This window comes from Rattus rattus, chromosome 9 (assembly GCF_011064425.1).
Source record: "Rattus rattus isolate New Zealand chromosome 9, Rrattus_CSIRO_v1, whole genome shotgun sequence".
NCBI classification, from domain to species: Eukaryota; Metazoa; Chordata; class Mammalia; order Rodentia; family Muridae; genus Rattus; species Rattus rattus.
In genome coordinates this window covers 86,311,652-86,331,819 of record NC_046162.1, presented here as the reverse complement: position 1 = coordinate 86,331,819, position 20,168 = coordinate 86,311,652, and the positions used below count along the sequence as shown (strand labels likewise).

At 43.2% G+C, this 20,168-nt stretch overlaps 1 protein-coding gene across 1 annotated transcript in view; it reads left to right on the top strand.

Annotated features, from left to right (window-relative positions):
- The window catches only part of Acaca (acetyl-CoA carboxylase alpha), a 259,500-nt gene that overhangs the window by 221,702 nt on the left and 17,630 nt on the right, over positions 1 to 20,168 (top strand). Inside the window, exons 46-52 of the mRNA XM_032914502.1 lie at positions 654 to 797; positions 1,325 to 1,445; positions 5,336 to 5,432; positions 8,152 to 8,248; positions 9,436 to 9,571; positions 16,470 to 16,647; positions 18,420 to 18,532. Coding sequence (XP_032770393.1) covers positions 654 to 797; positions 1,325 to 1,445; positions 5,336 to 5,432; positions 8,152 to 8,248; positions 9,436 to 9,571; positions 16,470 to 16,647; positions 18,420 to 18,532 — 886 coding nt within the window. The remainder of the gene's footprint in view (positions 1 to 653; positions 798 to 1,324; positions 1,446 to 5,335; positions 5,433 to 8,151; positions 8,249 to 9,435; positions 9,572 to 16,469; positions 16,648 to 18,419; positions 18,533 to 20,168) is intronic.

The window sequence follows — 20,168 nt, the reverse complement described above, 5'->3', positions numbered from 1 at the left end:
CCAGTCCTCAGAGGATAACAGGCTTGCGAAGCGCACAAAGAAGACTGGAGTCTGGGGGTTGGGGGGGTTGAGGAGTGTCATGAGCTCCTTCAGGATGCTACCTGGTTTAGGAGTGGGGAAGGGAGAAAGTGGGCCAGCTTTAAAAATCAGATGTCAGGAGAAAGTTAATCCTTTAGAAAAATAAGGCACCCAGCCTCTTTAACATAGACTCATTGTGTGTGTGTGTGTGTGTGTGTGTGTGTGTGTGTGTGTGTGTGTGTGTGTGTGTGTGTGTGTGTGTACATTTAACTGCTAGACTGTAAAAAGTGATAAAGTGATGTAGCCATTCCCCCCACCCCCCAGGGTCCCAGCCTACCCACCACAATTTTTTTTTTTTCTCAGAGCTAAAGTCATCTGCACTTGCCTATGGTAACTTCTAGAGAGAGGGAACTTGATGGTTTTAAAATTGCAACAATGTATATAATTGTTGAAGGTCTTTTGTTATTTAACTTTTAGGAAAGAAAGTCCTGGCAGTCCCTCTGAACAACCCACAGAAAATGGGTTTGTCTTTGTTTGGTAGAGGGGATAAAAAAGTATTTTAGTAATAATTGGGAAATAGTGTGCATTGTTCTGTCTGCAGAGACCAAGGCCTTCTCACTTGCTCATTTGTCCAGGTCCTTGGTCGGGAAGTATACACCTCCAACAATCAGCTTGGGGGCATCCAGATAATGCACAACAACGGAGTTACCCATTGCACTGTTTGTGATGACTTTGAGGGAGTGTTCACAGTCTTACACTGGCTGTCATACATGCCTAAGGTGAGTCTTCCCTGCCCACCAGCTCTGCCTCCTCACCAATAAGGTTGTGTTGAAGAATTTCTCATTGAGTATTTCTCTGAAACCTGTAGATTTCTTTCTCTTGAAGTCGTCTTTTACCTTCTACCTTCAGAATACCTTTGGATCTCATTAACTTCCCGTCTTTTCCAGCCACAGATATTTCATGGTCTATATATGCTCAGATCCCAAAATATTAAGACTTCCTCATCTTCATGAGTTTCCCCTCTGTAGTAGCTGTTTGTCCTCCAGGAGCTTGCTTCTCAGAGAGCAAGGGCAGGATGGATCAGGTCAGAATGCAACAGTGTGTGTTAGGCTCCTAAATGAGAGTTGGGAACTGCTGTTCCTTGGGGCTTGACACATAACTGGAATACTTCTGCTTGATGCCTGGGACCAGTGGGTATAATTCTGAAGTGGGCCCTGCTGTCTTTGCGTGGAGCTGTGGTTGCTGAGTTGAGGTCCGAGACTGACATCTGCTGACTGATGCCCATTCTCTCCCACTCTTTCTCTAGAACGTACACAGTTCAGTTCCTCTCCTGAATTCCAAGGATCCTATAGATAGAATCATCGAGTTTGTTCCCACAAAGGCCCCGTATGATCCTCGGTGGATGCTGGCAGGCCGTCCTCACCCAAGTACGTATATGTTTAAAAACCTAATAGTATCCTGGCTGTCTATAGAGTAACTATAACTCTAGCATGAGAGTATATTTGTAAAAAATTGGAGTTAAATACCTAGAAATAAGGAAGATAGAATAAAAATGCCCCATGACAAAAAAGGTTAAAAAAAAAAAAATCTGGGTGATCAAACAGGAGAAAGTGAGCTTTATCAGTCACTTGCTTAGTCACAGCTGTGTAGCCGCTGATTCACTCCTTCTGTTACTAAGGAACTAACTGGTGTAAGCCATAAAATCATGGTCTTACAGGAGCAGAATCCTTTTCGTTGGGGTGGGGGTGGGGATCTTGGGGATCAAACTTAGAGCTTCGTTTATGCTAGGTAAGCTCTTCATCACTGAGCTACTATCTCCCCGGCCAAGGACGAGACTCTCTGGCCAGCCAGTGTCTAAAAAGCATTGCGCTAACTATAGGGCTTCATGCCTTCACTTGGGAGGCTGAGGCATAAGGATCACTGTGTGGGGCCAGCTTGGGTTATGTGGTGATACAACTCCACCCTGAAATGCAGAGCTAAACCATGTCTCTAAAACAAAAGGTGAGGAAGGGCAGATTAATGGAGTTACCTTGAGAAAATATCCCTAAGCTTTAAATGTAGAATTTAATTATATGCTTACTAGCAAACTATTGCTGAATGTCACACTACCCCCCCCCACATTCTTCCTGTGATGCTGGGAGTAATATTGATAGTAAAATGCTTTTAGAAGTCCTGAGTTCTCTCCCTAGAGCCCTCATTCTAGAAAGTTGGGCATGACAGAATATGCTTGTACTCTCGGCACTGGGGAGGTGAAGACGGATGAATCTCTGGGGACTTGCTGGACTTCTAGCCCAGTGTACTGTAGTCCTAGGCCAGTAGATGGCACTTGAGAGGTAACCACACCTGAGGTCCTCTTTTCCTCACGTGCCTCATACACTGTACACGTAGACACACTCACTGCAGAAAAGACGAGTGAGTGTAGAAGCTACATGTATGTTTGTCAATCCACTTGGCGGTTGCTTTTGTAAAGCCCCAAGTAGCCTGTTATTTTGTTTTGTTTTTTGCTGAGATAAGGTTTATCTTTGTAGCCCAAGCTAGCCTGGAACTGATGATATAGCGCAGGTTGGCCTTCAACTCTCAAATCCTTTTGCTCCGGTATGCTGCTTGCTGAGCGTCCCAGCATGAGCTCGGCACCACAGCTGACCCTGCCTTCTCTGAATGGTGTGAGGAAGTGTTGGCTCCTCCCTGCTTGTCTCTTATCACTGTTCATTTTAAAATACTCTATATAAAAAATGGGTTGCAGAGGCTGAAGAGATGGCTCAGTGGTTAGGATAACTCTTCCAGACACAGGCTCCAGACACAGGTTTCCAGACACTACACGGCCGCCTACAACCATCTGTAACTACAGTTCCTAGAAATCAGCATCCTCCTCTGGCCTCCCCAGGTACACACTTGGCATACAGACACACTTGTAGGCAAAACACTATACACATTAAAATAGAAAATGAATTGCAGAAGATATTTTGTTAAACTTATGGGCCATTGTGATTCTGCTGAAATAAAAAGATTTGTTCATAAGCAAGACTTAATAGAACCCACTCAAAGCAGAGTCTGGTGTAAGAGCACTTTCATATACATGACTTATTTTTGCAAGATCCCACAGCTCTTGTTTTGATGCAGTTAGACATGATCTCTAACTGTAGATATTCTACAAAATTCAAGAGAACTCTATTAGTTTTAATTTATAATCATAACTCTTTTTCTAGGCCTTTTCTTATTACTCTTAATAAGATTACTTTTTCTTACATAGGCAAAAGAAAATCACCATAGTAATCTTTCTCCTCCTTATTTTTATACATCATTATGATGAGAACCATAAGTCTGACGCAGTGATTGGCCTTAAAAATCTAGGACTTTTCTGGGAATTAAGTGTTACTCCTCTAAATTCAGAACAAAACTCAGTAGTGTTCTCCTGGGAAACATAGGGAAGCCTCACAGTGGCTCCAGTTCCACATCCTCGTTAGAGCGACGTCCTTGTGGGACCATCAAGTCCAGCTAGCATAGCCAATGGCTCCTTCCTCCCTAGTCAGCAGGTGAGGCAGGATGGTTTTGTTTGCTGGTACTGGAGCTTGAACCCAGAGCATTATGCACACCAGGCAAGAGTCCTACCACCCAGCATACCTCTAGCCAGCCCCCAAGGGTTTTGAAACAAGTAAACCTTCTGGTTTGGAAATTAATTTTATAGTTCAAATCACTTATTATCGAAGTAAAAGTCATAAAATGGCCCAGGCATATAAAGTTAAAATTTCAGTATCCTGGTGAAACTACGAGTTTGGTTTAGAACCTTCATCAGAATTTGAGCCCTTGGCAAAGCATAATGGTATATGCATTTAATCCAGTGCTTTAAGAGTATGAGGCAGGGGGATTGCAAATTCAAGTCTACCCTGGGTAAGATTGTCTTAAAAAGCAAAGCACCTTTGTTTCACAGGGTGAATAGAAGCACATACTTAGGTGGACATTATCCAGGTCATTATTAATAAGAACCACAGAATAAAAGGAAATGTGTGATAAACTAAGTTTTCTGGTGTTTTGGGTAATATTTTTCCATCGACTCTCTGGTAATTCATCCTGCTGTCTATGTGCAGCTAACACTCGCTTCCACATCGAGTGACTTCAGATTTTAATTTAGTGGAAGCGTTAAAGAAAGCAGATGATTCCCTGTGATAAGTTAAAGCAGATATCTTCTAGGTGAAAAGTTAAAGTCATTTATTAGAGGAGATAGTGCCGCGATATTCTTCAAACTGACGCCCAACACGAGACCAGAATCTAAACGATCAGCTCTGGGCTCACGATAGAGAGATAATTTTGAAATGGATGATCACATTTTACACTGGGGCCATAGAGGCAAGGAATGTAGAACACAGTAATTACAAGTTTAGTCTTGATAAAACACTGTCCGTCCTGTTTAAGTCAGCAGAGGTTAGCTTGCTCAGATCTCTACTTTTAATTGGTTTTGGACTTGAGGTGGAGGGCCTCGTTCAAATTAGAATCACTGAGGAACTGCGAGCTGAGGGCAAACGAGGAAACAGGTATTTGCAGAGCCTTTATGGGGCCTCGGTCAAACATTCATGCCCGGGAGCAAAAGTTTTGTCTTAAACTAAGCTGGTGAAAGTTACATGCCTTGCCAGCATAGGGGACTGGGGAAGGGAAAGAGGTGATGTTATTAAGTGTATGTATAGTTTTTTAAGCATATGTAGCTTACCCATTATGTTGTGTTCTGTCAAGGGAGTATGTCTGGCCCTTCATGTAGAAAGGTTATACTTTGTCAGCCGTAAGTAAAGTGAATCTATATCGTTGTGTTCTGGCAGAGAGACTGAATTTCTTATTTACCTCCAAGTTTGAGTCTTCATCTGATCATTAATACTTACTGTTTTCATCTTCCCATTACAAGAAAATCAGTGGAATCAAACAAAATCATAAGGCAAGTTTTAAAATAGAAATAAACATTTTAGAAACATCTTTAATGACTTGGCTGCCTCTTGACAAATGTTTGTGGTGTCTTGAAAAAAGGCAAGCCATTTATTTAAAGGCACGCAAACTCTCTGCTAGCTGAACCCCATCGTTTAACAATAAATGATGCTTTTGCTGATAAATGGTTCTTCCTATGCAGACTAGCAAATGAAATGGGGGATGAGTTCTAAAGGCAGATGAACACTCAGTTGCTTGATGCTTCCATCTATTATAATATGGTTAGGAACAGCACCTCCTCAAAACAAACCCCCAGACCCCACCTTAAATCCATCAGCCCAGAGCAGTGCCAGTGGTCGGCTGTCTTTATGCTTCTCATGTCTTTCTCACCCCACCCTTTCCTTCGCAGCCCAGAAAGGCCAATGGTTGAGTGGATTTTTTGACTATGGCTCTTTCTCAGAAATCATGCAGCCCTGGGCGCAGACCGTGGTAGTTGGCAGAGCCAGGTAAGACCTCTTCGTTTTGGGAACTCCTTTTCTTCCCAAGTAAAAATAGTAAAGGAAAGGGTCATAGCTTTTACCAATAACGCTCTTTGTCTGCATTTTCTAAGAGGATTAGATGAGAGCCAAGGTAAGCTACTGATTCCTCCTGTCATTTAGTGTGTGCTTCTAATGAGATGTTTAATCTGAAGGCTGATTTTGACAAGATTTCCTTATGCTTCTGCAAGAGAAACTCTTGGGAACCTCAAAGCCACACTACATCAGTTTCCTCCCCAGAAGACCACTTCCTCTCAAGAGCAGGCTCCACATGGTTCTCCCTGTACCCCGAGAGGAGTTTTTTCTGACATCATGACTACAGAAATGACTTATAATACTGTACTGTATTGGAAGAGAATCAGATTTGAATTGAAAAAAAAAATGTTTTTAATCTGAAGCAGGAGTGAGTAAAATAAGCTGGCATAGGTTGCTGGGATACACATATTTTTCAAGTGGGAAATTGAAGTTTCTATTAAATTTTAATACCCACTCTAAGAAGTGCTTCACCCAACAGCAAGCTCTGTGCAGAATAATCTGTCGTGCTTGCGGTAACGAGCACCTGCCAGGGCTGATCTTAATCTGGGCCTGTGCTGCAGACATGCTGCCTGCGAGATCTGCATCGGGGGCTCACCTTCCTCCAGGGGGCAATCAGTTTTTCTTATCTTGTGAAAAGAGGCACCTGCTCAAGATTCTCCAGCACGCCACACTGGCTTGAGATTTAGACGCTAGCCTTGAAAATAATTCTAGGCTTTGTGGTTCTCTCAGTCCATCAGGTCAGCATGCCTCGTGCAGCCAGTGACAAGGAGCCATCAGATGGCGAATCCCACAGACAGGGCCTTCCCCTGCGACACTGAATAGAAGTCACCTGAGACAGGAACTAGCCGCTCATTTTCTTTCAAGTGTCAGGTCTTTCCCTCACCCAAAGCTACAGCACCCACATGAGAATTATTTTATGTTGGTAAGATTCCTGCTGAGGAAGTGAAAGTAGGGCATACAATTAGTTATGGGGCCTCATGTTATATTGGATTTGGTTTTGTTTATTCTATTTTACCTTTCCTATGTATAAAATGTGTAAAAGGATTTAAGCCTTCCAAGGCCAAAATTCTGCTAAAGTCTCTACACCTCCTGTGGGATGTGAGACAGCAGTGCCTTACCCTGAAGATCAGAAGAGTAGCAGTTTCTCTGCAGCCACCATCAGCCAGGCGGGCTTTGGGTAGCTCGCCTCTTGTTTATTCCAACACTCACTCTGACTTCTTCCTTCCTTTCCATCTGATGAGTTCTGGGCTTCTTACTCCAGACACATCCACATGCTCAGAAGTATATAAAACAAATGGAGCTAGCTTCTTTCAAAGGCAGTGGCATTTCAAGAAATAAATATAAATGTATTCTTCTGGGATTGTTACTGTAAGTGCTGCCAAAACTCATCTTTGGTATGTATGTTTGGAATATGTGTGCTATTGGCTGTAAATTGTCTTTTATTATTCCATGGCACCTTGTCCAGGGACACACTATAAAACAAGATGTAGCATCTTCATGTGCTAGCCTGATAAAATTTATATGAAGTATAATAGAAAACAGAAGTTGTTCTGAGCTGTTTTCAACTTCAATAAATAACTGTAATACTCGGATAAAGATGTTCTTTATTAGGTCACATGGGCCCTAATATATAAGTTATAAGTTACCGATTTAGGGTGGCTTTTGCAATTACAAGTTTCCAGTTGGAGTGTTAATCATTGTGAACAGAAATATTTCTGAACTCTCCTGTGTACCTCCTGCTCGTTGTCTGGTTGTCTAGAGGGCTTTTGATTCTGATTCAGTGCAGGCAAGTGACAAGGGGGTAGTGGGTGGTCTCCACTCAGCTCCAGTTAAGTCTCTTGTGAGGGAAAGAATCCATTTCCAGTAGTTGATATAACAACTAAAGACCATCCTTCATGGAAAAGTTTGTTATGGACATGTTGTAGGGAATGAGTATAACCCAGCCCAGTCCCAGCCCAGGGGAAAGCAACTGGCAGAACACAGATGGAATCACATTTTCTGGAGTAAGGACTCACCCTGCATCTGACGTCTCCCTCTTGGTTTCTCTTCCTTCTTCCCTTCATCTCTGATTCATTCTGGGAAACGAAGGGCCAGAATAGGAGATTATTACAGAATATACATGGAGAAACATCTTAAAAGCTTCTAAACCCTAGCTTAACATAGCTTTGAAATTAAGTATCTGCTTATGAAACAGATTTCACCAAGATTATTACTAAAAACTATTCCTGTCTCATTGTTTTTTCCGTGGAAGCAAAGTTAAGGGCTTGTCTAATACCCAGGCTCTATCCCGTCAGGACAGCAGTTTCAGGCTGGGCCCCACTACCAAGAGCTGATTGACAGCAAACTGAGACATTCTGTTTGGCAACCATAGAAGTAGATGTGTGCACTAGGCTGTTGAATTCCCCTAATTCAGCATGCAGTTTGAATCTATCCTGTTGAGCATCTTAAAATATGAGTGCGTGTACGGGTACTTTCCACTGTATTTACAAAATGAGTGAAACCCAAAGGTCCCACATTTAACCCCCAGAAGCATTAGTCTCCTCTGCTCTGTTTGCCTCTAGTTTTCTCTCAACATTTGCGTGCAGCTGAAAAATAAAAGCCTAATTGTAATATTAACATGCATTATGTTCCTGTGTGGCTCTCCCTTCCCCAGGTTGGGGGGAATACCTGTGGGAGTAGTTGCTGTAGAAACCCGAACCGTGGAGCTCAGTGTACCAGCTGATCCTGCAAACCTGGATTCTGAAGCCAAGGTTGGTCATCTCCAGTATTCCTTGTGCTCATGCCTTTGGAGTATCTCTGTGCCTGGAGTTTGTTTCCCTTCTACAGTGCCTACAGATATGTTGGGCATACTCAATCCACCAGATGCTAGAGGGAAGAGTGGCAGCCACCTGAAATGATTGCACCACACTGATCACTTTCAAGAGGCCTCTAGATAAGTGCAAGCAAAGTCCTCTGTGAAAAGTTAAGTAGGCCCCAACAGTAGTCTTAGTGGTGCTGGAGAGCAGTCTGCTTTGGTCGGCAGGTTGTCGTACAGAGAAGCAACTGGTGCTGATGCTCATCTGTTCCAGATTCCCTAAGGGAAAAATAGAGTCTCACAGAGGGCCAGTTGTGGAAACCATGGCCCTTCTTAAAGATGGATTCTCCTTTCATTCTTTGTCACCAACTAGAATGAGGGCGGGGGTGAGGGAGAGCAGTAAGGAGGTTCCTCAGTAGTCTCACACCAAGAATCAGGTGACTGGCCAGTCACAGTGCCAGAGAGGTGAAAGGACTTGGAGGCTGGATAATTTGCTCGCTTTGAAGAATAGAGTAGGGCTGGGAAGATAAGTTAGTCAGGAAAGCGACTACTGTACAAACATGAAGTCCTAAGTTGGATTCCCAGAACCCACATTTAAAACACACAGATGAGATATGATGGTCCACGCTTGTAATCCTAGCACTGGGGAGGCAAAAGCAGGTGGATTCCTGGGGCCTGCTGGCCAGCCACTCTAGGCCAGAGAGAGACCCTGTCTCAAAAAAGCAAAGTAAATGGGACCTAAGAATGATATCCAATGTCGATCCCTGGCCTTCTCGTCATGTACACACAGGTACATGCATGTTTACCCACGTGCATCTATGTACAAAGAAAAGAGAGAGAAAGAAAGTAATGTAATCGAGTTGCCTTTAAAAAGGGGTCCTATGACTACTTAAAGGAAGCAGTTGAGTTCTTTGTCTAAGGGATGATGTATGGGCAGGCTTCCCAGAAAAGGGTGTTCAACAAGGTCAAAGATCCAAGACCTTTTCTTTCTCACTCAGGGGACATCCTCGTGATGAACAACAGTTTTAATTTATCTGGTTTGATCTTAAGAGTTTATATTAATAAGTGATACCTTGATCAATTAAAGGAGGCCCTCCTTCAAACTGTGTTGATAACTGGCTCCTGCTTTACTTTTCCCAACAGATAATCCAGCAGGCCGGCCAAGTTTGGTTTCCAGACTCTGCATTTAAGACCTATCAAGCTATCAAGGACTTTAACCGTGAAGGGCTACCTCTAATGGTCTTTGCCAACTGGAGAGGCTTCTCTGGTGGGATGAAAGGTAACTGATGCGCCAGGGAGACAGTGCTGTGGGCTAGGAGGGAACCAGTGATTGCTAGGCAGAGGCTCGGGGGCAGGAGAAAGAGGTTGGTGGCAGAATGTCAGTAATACTGGTCCTCAGGGCCTGATGGTGCAAGCCTTTAGTCCCAGGTGGAGCTCTGAGTTCTATGACAGCCAGGGCTACACAGAGAAACCCTGTTTCCTCCCCACCCCACCTCCAAAAAATTAACTGCATAATCTAGTGTTGTGTAGGTGGGCTACTGTTGAAGATTCAGCTTTCATAGATACATGTTAGAGCATTCAGGTGGCCCTGGGAAGTATTGTTGGACTGGTTTCTACTGCTCTTTTCTGGACATGGTCTTCGCTCACATTACTGTCTAACGTTCTTGGATGACCAAGATGTATTCTGAAAGTAGCAGTAACTGCAAGAAAATGAAAAAACTATACTAGAGACTGGCTGTTCTTTGGCAGTTTGGGATATCTTCTTATTATCCACCAACAGCCCTAGGCCTGTGACTCCAGCAGATTAGACCATTAGTATAAAGGCTGTAGTCCATGCCATGGGAATTTCCTAATGATTAGGCAGCCAGTGTCACCATTAACTAAAAATTCTCCTTGAACAGAGCCACTGTGGACAGTCCAAGGAGAGCCAAAAATGATTACCTCATCTAAGGATAGATACCCACAGCCATGCAAAGGCCAGCATCTGCACCTACAGGCTGTGGGAGGATGCCGATGACTCCATCCTTCATTCACCTCAGGATTCTGAAGGAATAGATGGGATGGGGAAAGAGAAGGAGCTGACGTGCCGAAGTGATTGAGATTGCTGAGATTGTAGAAATGCGAAGTAATGAGCCCTCCATAGAGAATCTGTGCACAGCTTAGAAACAGGAGCTCCTCTGCTTTCTGAATGGACGGGGCTGCCCAGGACAGCTCCCCTTTGTAGGTTCTGGCCATGTGTGAGATGTATTCACAGTTTTTTGCAAATGATGTATCCTGGCCTAGCCAGACCTCATTGAGAAAATGAAAAGCTGTTGCTGTTTTTGCAGTCATCAAAAAGACCGTTTTTATTAGAGAAATAGCACTTTCCTGGAGAAAGCTTTTGTTGCTTATGTACTTTTTAAATGTATCTGGGGGTTTTGCCTCCATGTATTTATGTGCATCACATGTATGCTTGATGCCTATTGAAGCCAGAAGAGAATGCCAGATTGCCTAGAACTGGAGTTACAAGTGTTTGTGAGCCACCATGTGGGTGCTGGGAGCTAAACAAGAGAAAGAAATGCTCTAACCACTTAGCCATCTTTCTAGTCCCACGTGAGGACTTTAATTTTTTTTATTATTATTATATTTGGTTGTAGGGAGGGTAGGAGGAAGGGTCAAAGGACAACTTGTTGGTTCTCTTCTCCCATCCTCTAGGTCCTGGAATTCCAGCCCAAGTTGTCAGCTGTAATGACAAGTACCTTTACCCACCAACCTCAGTTCTGCTGCTTGTTTTGGCGTCAGTCCCTTATATTGATTGTTAAGCCCTGAAATATTAAGTGCAAAATTAAGATTCACTGAAGGCAGGCTGACTGGTACCACATTCCGTAATTCTAGCACTTGGGAGGCTGAGGCAGGAGGATTGATGTGAGTTCGAAGCCAACCTGGACTACATAGTCATACCTGTTCTCAGTGTGGTGTGGACAGGTTATTGAATCTTTGCACTAGAAACTCTGTTAATTGTGATCATGCTGTCGTCTGTAATCACAAGCTCTCTAAGAGATGTGCTCTCTAAATTTCTGTGCACAGTTTACATGAATTAAGGTCTGACTTAGGTAAATCTCCTTAAGTGACTAGCTTTAAAAAAATGACTGAGTTGATAGAAGAATGTAGATCCATCTCTTTTTTTAAGTGTGTGTGGGCGGGGTGCATGCATACCACAATGCATTTGAGAGGCCAGTTCTTTCCTTTAAGTGAGTTTGGGATCTTACTTCCTCGGATTTGCTCACTGAGGGCCTTCACACCCTGAACCATCATACCTGCCCCTCTCTCTAGAGCGCTCTGGCTGGCCAGAGTCCAGGACCAGAACCAGTCAGCTTATAACATCCTTGGATATCCTGACAGACGCAGTGCTTGTCTATTTCCCCTCCCTCCGAAATGTCTGTGGTCACTGTAGGGACAAATGGCTAGAGCTCAAGATGAGTTTTGTTTTCTTTTTCCCTGAATATGAGAGTAAATTCAAAATTAGCCTGATCTATGTAACTCTTTGTCTCAAAAAAAGTTATTTTTTAATTGTGGTAAAAGATACATAGTCCTCATTTTAACCATTTCTGTGTGTACAGTATATTGGTTAACCACCTTGATAGAGCTGCTTAACAGTTATTAGAATTACTCTATCTCACAACTTTATCGTTCAACATAATCTCTGCTCACTCAATGATCCCTGTCCCTGGTTGGGAACGAGTTATTGACCTAATATAGTCCAGAGCAAAGTTCTCTCTTCTCAGCTCAGGTGCGATGCCATCCATTTACGTGTCACACGGGACACAGAGGCTTTAGGGGAGATAGAGTTCTGTGAGCACAGGAGGGGAGAACACTCTCATGTGTACACACAGGTCAGGATGCTTCCCACATATTAGCTCATGGGAGAGGACCTCAACGGAGAGCCTCTTGTCATTCTCCACATCCCTTGGGGAGATGTTTGCAGTTTTGGTTTCAATACTGGCTGGGGATTATGCAGGGAGGGAAAATAAACAATTATGCCATCCCTCAGTGCACACAAACACACAGCCAGGAGCCGACTGCACTGTGGGTAAAATGACTCCAAAATTGTGTGTAATGAGTAGGAAAAGATTAGAGACAGCTCTTGCTATGCTGAAAATTGACATTAGTGGAGGGAAAAAAAAAAACTCTTTACTAGTCGGCCTAGGAGGTCTAATTCGAGCAGTAAAAAATATAAATAAATAAATAAAAGCTTGTCAAGATGGTATTGGTGCTTTTTTTCCAATGAGCTCTATCTGGCCGGAAGGCTATTCAGCATAATGCAAAATTAAATTATAAAAACTGGCTGAATATTTAGATGGAGGAGCCATTTGGAAGCAGTTTATTTAGACGAACCGGCAATGACCCACAACAGGGAGACATCAAGCGTGAAATTTACTAGAAATTAGCACCAGGGTCCCAGCCTCAGCGTGAACAGCTTGATAGGATGCAAATCCCAGTGATATTAGGCCGCTCGCTGCCGGTGCTACAGGGTCACTCTCAGTTGGCTTTTCATGTTATACTTATTATTTTTTCCTAGGACAGGTTATAAATAACAATAAAAACCACATTTATTGAAAACTTTAACTGGAATGAAAGTCTATTTTAAAGTCTCTGATTACTTGGATGTTGAGATACAATGTCCACTGGCTCTAATGAACTCAGGAGAGATATTACATCTATGCAGCTTGTGTGTGCCTAATGTTTACCTCAGTGCCTAACATAATCTTGCCTAAGCCAATAAGATCTGTTCCAGTTTGCTAGTGTGGGGCACTGCGGAAACACTTCCACACCCTACTCCCTTGTTGGTACATGTGGCTGCCACAGCTTGGCCATGGTGTGTAAGAATAAAGGCCCCAGGCAGAGTTGATCCTGGGGTGCTGGGTGTAATCACCATTCATGCAGATGTACCTTCCCAGGATGCTAGAAAGCTCCTTCCTCTCCAGTGAAGAATGGATCAATATTTCCGTTTCCAGTCCAGTTGCATTTCTCAGGCACCAGAACGACAAGCAAGTGTGTGGCTTTAGATTTCCCTGAACTGACTCTACCATAAACCCTTGGAGACCCCCTCCCCTGATGTTCTTAGCTTAGTCTTCATTTCTTCAACTGTGGAAGGGTTTCAGACATTTGTATGTCAGAACATTGTTTCAAAATACTTGATTTGGGGAAACTTGAGGTTCAGTATTAGCATATTAATTGTAGCTTTGCTATGTGGTTGTATTTGAATAGCCTATTTGGGGGTGTTTTGACAGTTATGTTACAGGTCTGTTGGTGTTCCAGGGGAGATAGAAGTGTTATTTCAGCTCCAAGCTTGGCAGCTTTAAAGAAGCCTGAAGTTCCTCTCCTTGTCAGATTTAGAGCTTGAGGACATTTGTTTGGCAGCCAGACCCAAGCCCCTCCCTCACATAACTGAGTGCCATCAGTACAGCTCCTGCCATCTCTGAATGTAAGGGAAATCCAGGCCACATTTAGATAGGTTCATCCCCTCAAGTCTCTTCTGGTTTTCATGGAGTCAGCCATTAGGTGTTAGAGGTTCCTCTCAAGCCTCCCATCTTCCCAAACAGTTAAAATTGAGTCAAGTAAGGCAGGAAAGTGGTGACTTGGAGGTCATAAGTTGAAAACTGGGCATGCTAATACATGCTTGTACTCTTGGCATTCAGGAGGCAGACAGGAAGTTCAAGACCAACCTGGGCTACGTAGTGAAACCCTATCTCAGAAGAAAAATTTCATTCGAATATGTCTCTGTAATTTACTCTTACTTAACTATGATTCCTACTGCTTCGCTGTAACATGGATATAGGGAAAAGATAAATATTCTGATTATTAATGTGTCTTTTACCTGGGCACACAGTGTGTATGTGTGCAATCATCATTCCTGGGATACAGTAATCTACTCATCAACAAAAAGGAGAAACCAAAGTCCTTTTCACTAAAATGAAAACTTTTCGCTTAGTTTCATTCTAACTTCCATATAGTGTGACGTTAAGTTGCATTTTGTTTTGTTCTGTTCTGTTCTGTTTCTGAGATAGTGTTTCTTTGTGTAGCCCTGGCTGTCCTGGAACTCACAGAAATCTGCCTGCCTCTACCTGGAGAGTGCTTGAATTAAAGACACGCACCACCACACCCAGCTGGTGTTTTAGTAAACAAATGAAAACACAAGAAAGTCTTGCCCTTTGGAGAGTTAGCCATTGACCGGATGGACAGACAGGACAGGGGTAGATTTTGATGGAAGTATGCTTTAAGGAATAAAGATGAGGAAATGGCTATAAACCTTGTCTTTGTTTACCTGTAACTTCATTTGCTTCCAAGTCAGATGACTTTTGTTCTATCTTTTGCTTCATTTTCATCTTCTATCTATTCTTCCATTTCTCCTCGGTGCACGCACCAAGAGGGCCACTCCTTCCTGCTACTTGTTCTGAAACTGTACTCTTGGCAGTACTGAAAAATGTACCGCTAATTACACAATTATTTTATTATGTAGCACTAGTTGAAATATCCACTAAAGAATTAATTTAGTTAAAATAATTTGAACTGAGCAATTATTTTCATAAGCACGGAATTAGCGTAAAGCGCTTAAAGTCCTTTATTCCCGCTCTTCAGACAGCAGTTGTGCAATTAGCAGTAAATTTTTTTTTGGTCTTTGCTTTCCACCCAAAGAAATAAATGTCTCCACTCTGATCATATATACAGAGTATATGACCATACACACTCCACAGAGAGTAGGAAATGTATCTAGGGCAACTTGGCATTTCTGAAGCCCTCACAGATAAACCAGGTTAGAGCAGTGGTCAAAGGCAGGTGTCTCACAGGAAACTGTGCTCACTGATGGTCTGAATAGAGAGACCCATTTACTCTGGAGACCATGGCAGTTTAATTTGCCCGTAACTACAATGAAAGCAGTTTCTATCTGGCTTGCTCTTAACTTCCTGAAAAATGCTTTTTTGCCTTGGATTTCCAGAATTGATTTATTCCAAATTGAGATCCTCTCTGGATAGGAGACTTTGAACCCAGTTGAACTGTTATTTGTTGTTTTGGGAAGGATCCTTTGTGGCTTCAGTGAAGTGCTCATTAAATGTTTGGACTCAGAACCCTAAAACTAGCAATGTTCAAACCTTACGGATCTGGGAAACGGGAAGCAGCCCATAAAGCCTTGAGAAATGAGTGACTGCTCCCAGGGCTCTCTCCTCTGTGCACCATGGGGCTTTGTCTGCAAGTCGCTCCTAGCTTTTGGGGGACTACAGAGTATTCTCTAACAGAATGAAAAGAATGTGGCCATGCGAGATTTCATGTGAGTGTGCATATATAATTTTTCTCACTGATATCCTAGAAAATAAAATTATCAAATATTTTTTCTTATATTCTTTCAAAAGTATGTATGCTTGTTCACTCATTACCTGCTGACCTTAGGCACTGAGTGTGTTTTAATACTGGGCAAGCTTTTGTGTGTAGGGATGAAAAGTCCACTGTTTTCATCTTATTTTGAAATAAGGTCTGACTAAGTTTCTCAGGTTGACCTGGAACTCACCTCGTAGTCCAGGCTGGCTTCATAACTCACCACTGTTCTCCTGCCTCTGCCTCCTAAGTACAAGGGATTATGGGATTATAGGTGAGCCCTACCACTCCTGGCTTCAGTTTTTAAGGAAGAATTCCTTTTGCAAGACCCATTGCCATCAGCTGCATATTTTAAGAACTCATTGTATGCTAAGAATTGTGAAAGGAATAGAAAGAAGCTGGAATAGTTCCTTCCTTCAGAAAACTTAATGTAGTGAGAGAGATCACATATTGACATGAAAAATACTTAACGTTTGTAGAGCAAGTATGAATTAATGTGGTGAAACCTGAATCTCGAGATGCAGGGAGGATATAAAATGGATATTTAATCGTGGGCTTTGCATACTGTGTCTTGTGAAAGATTGCATTTCTGACTTGTGCTTTTGAAGCTCCTCCGAAATCTTGAGTGGGGTACAGGTGGAGGCATCAGTCACTGTAGCCTTCGGGATGGCCACAGGCCCTGTGGTGGCTGGAACTAAGACCTGTCACTTCTCCCATGAGCAACCTCCTCATGGAGACAAAAATTCTGTTTTCTGCATGCCCCAGAACATGAAAACTCTGCTTTGAGGAGAAGTCTGACTGTTTGTAATTTGTTTCATTCTCCACAGATATGTATGACCAGGTGCTCAAGTTTGGCGCTTATATTGTGGACGGCTTGCGGGAGTGTTCCCAGCCTGTGATGGTCTACATTCCCCCGCAGGCTGAGCTTCGGGGTGGCTCCTGGGTTGTGATCGACCCAACCATCAATCCTCGGCACATGGAGATGTATGCTGACCGGGAAAGCAGGTATCATGCCTTCTTTATTGCATCCCATGCCTTCAGGGACCTTCTAGCTGTCGCCACCCCCTACCCCTTGGGAACATTATAGTCACGACAACTGCATTTTAATCTGTCCATTACTAAAAGAATCCAAGGTGAGAAGAATAGGCTTTCTAAACAGTGTCTGCTGGCACAAGAAGGAAACCAAGCTAGAATCAGGTTTTCTCAGTCTAGTCCCCCATCACAGATTATTTTACCACAAAGTCCTCTCTCTCTTCCAGGCTCTTCCAAACTCAGACAGATTCTTCCTTCCCATTCTCTATTTGGAGATGCCTCTTAACAATCTCTTTTTGGGGCAAAAAGGAACTTAAAGGAAAACTCAAATGTAACCAAGACTTCTAAGGATGTGTGTGTGTGTGTGTGTGTGTGTGTGTGTGTCTTTACTAAGATTTGTTTTTATTTATATGTGTATGCATGTGTCTGGGAGAGTATATGCCATGTGTGGGGGGCTATCTGTAGAAGTCAGAAGAGAGTGTCAGATCCCTGAAACTGGAGTTAGGCAGTTGTAAGCCACTATGAATGCTGGAAATCAAATACAGGTTCTCTGGAAGAGCAGCAAGCAGCAAGCATTCTTAACCACTGAGCCATCTCTCTAGCCCAGTTCTGGAGTTTAATCCACTAATCGTAGATAAATTTGGAGTGGTCTTTGCTCTTCTGGGATTGTCTCTCCTGTTAATGAGCTCACCCACACTCTGTGACTCCAGACCAAAGCTGCCCCCTTCTGTTTGAGTCCCGGGCTTCACTCTGACATTCTAAGAGGCTAAAGAACTTCATTTATAAATCACCCCATTCCTTCCATTCTACCGCCAAAAAGAGAAAAAACTGCAGAGAAGCCCAGATCTATAAGAAAATAGCTCTTGAAATTAAAACAAATCAAGCCAAGCATCCTCTCTTGTGTTCACAGTGCTTTCCTGAAAACATCAGTGTCGTTGTCCATGTACATTTCTACCTCCCATCATTGGATTGAAGCACCCGCTTCTGTCTCCCCAAACTGTAGCCTTCTGCTTCAGGGGCGACTCAGGGAAGCTCCCTAAGCTGACATTCTACATAAACTAGTCTCTTATTTTTAAGCCCTAAGCTGTCCTCTGATAACAGGTCAGAGAGGTAGCTAAAAGCATCCTGCCCAGTGCTATGGAAGTTAGCAAACTGAAGGCCTTGGAGTTTCTTACAGTGAATGCTAACAATATTCTGACACCAGAAACCCTGCTGTGAACACTTTTTTCTTTAAGTCCATTAAGAAATATCTATCTACTGCCTCCCAGCCCGGCCTAGTGTGTGTGCTTCCAGAAGCACATTAACATCTGTGGTACAGGACAGTCATTACCAACACTACTCCTACCCTATATACGCCCACATGTATAGCCCAAGTACTGGGGGTGGTTTCTCTGCCAGGGTGCCTACCTTTTGGAATTTTTTAGTTTTGTTGTTTTTTTCTGGAAAACAAAAATGTGCTGCCTGTCACCTTCACCAGCTGTCTAGTGGTGGAGCCTGTATTCTCTCTCTGACGGAGACCTACTTGTGTGGTAATGAGAACTATCTTCCTTGCTTTATGCCAGGCCTCTCTTGTGCCTCACTTCGATACATCTAGGTGCCTGCTTTTTTCCCAGGGGTAACTTCTGGGAACCATGGGTGACCAAAATTGTAATGAACCTATTTCCTGTTTCACAAATTGTAACCGGCCTACTTCTGTGTCTTCCTTCCTCTAAACTCCACTGTTTTGTTTGCTTTCTTGCATTCAGGGGATCTGTTCTGGAACCAGAAGGGACAGTAGAAATCAAATTCCGCAAAAAGGATCTGGTGAAAACCATGCGTCGCGTAGACCCAGTCTACATCCGCTTGGCTGAGCGATTGGGTACGTCTGCTTGTCCTGGCAAATCAATGAGCCATTCAGCTGATTTGTAATGAGTGCATTCGTAGGTCAGGGGAGGAGGCACTGAAGCATGTGATCAAATTCACGATGATCTTTATTTACCGTCCTCTGTATGGTAAGAACCCGGTAGAATGAAATAGTGTGATAAGATAGAAGGTGGGCACTGAAAAGAAGTCACATGATCTTCCTTAAAGGGCAGATAGCCCACTTACTGGGATGATGTTCTTGTAGAGTATCATTAGCTAGAAGTTGTTTTGGAAAGCAGGCTAGTCAGGTAGAGAATGTCTATGACTTAAATATTTCTTATTTCTGCTGTTTCTTGGACAGCCTCTCTCATTTCCAGGGGGTTGAGAATCAGTGTCACATTATAGAAAAGCTGGTCTCTACCCAGACAGTGTTCTGAGGTCAGTGTACTACAGAAAATGGAAGTAAAGACTGTGCTGTCTATGCCTCCAGTGTCCACAGCAGCCGTGCCCTGAGCATTTGCACGCCATGCGCCCAGCCAGGGCCCTGGTGCTCATTTGTTTCAGAGCTCTGGGAAGGCACTTGTGATTAGAGCATGAGGCTAAACTGTGAGAGCCCTGTGACAACTCTGAGATTTTAAGCACTGAGCAGTTTTCTCCCATCAAGCCACTTGCTATGTCAGTAAAAATCATTTAGGATTTGTTTTGTTTTGTTTTGTTTTGTTTTAATGTAGTTTTGTTTCTCTGAAGGAAAAGAGAGAGAGGTTAAGTTTAAAAAGCGGTACAACCTAGTGAGTGGAAGAGCGGAAATATGCTAGCTCATTTATGCTCTAAGGAACAGCTTAATAAAATTCTCTTTGGGTTCTATTATCTTCATCATGTGGGGTCAGAAAAGCTGCCCTGAGCACCTGTTGTGTGGAGTGGAGCAGGTGAAGGAAGCCTGGCCCAGGTTGCTTGCCAGAAGTGGCGACTTGAGCCACAATAATCCCGTTTGTGCCCCATTGTCAGCTGTCAGCTAACAGCAACCAAAACCAGCCCAGCCGCAGCCTGACCCTTCCTGGGGAAAACACATGCAAAGGGGAACTGGCAGGAGTTGTTCTGAAATCTACTACTGCCAGATTTGTTGAGGTGATTTTCCCTTTCTTTTCCAAACAGGATAATTACCTCTGACCAACCCCATACACTTTAATTAAAGTGACTGCAGCCCAAGAGCAAGTTACTTACAACTGTACACAGGAAGCTCTAAAAGCTTCAGTTGCTGATAAGCATCTCACTTAGGTGGCTGATAACTGCTCCGGCATCCCGTGAGGTTGCTGCTGTTTTTACCAATAATTCTGTACGAAGGCAGCAATGCCACCACTGTAGGACACAAACAATTGCCTAATTTTCTTTCATTTATTTTTTTCCTCTTTTTTTCTTTCTTTTTTTTTTTCTCTCTCCTGGTTTTCTTTCTGGCCAATTTAAAATTTGTCAAAGTCGGTCTTCTTCTGGATCACTGCCCTTTGATATTTCGCGCACTCCATTTGCCACAAACAAGCCGCAGGGCCGCAGTTCATGCTGACTCCAGCAGAAGCAGAGAGAGCCCCATTTATCTTGCACTGCCTGCTGAATTCCTACTCATTAACTGGGGGTTCACTGCCTCTTTTTAACCCCCC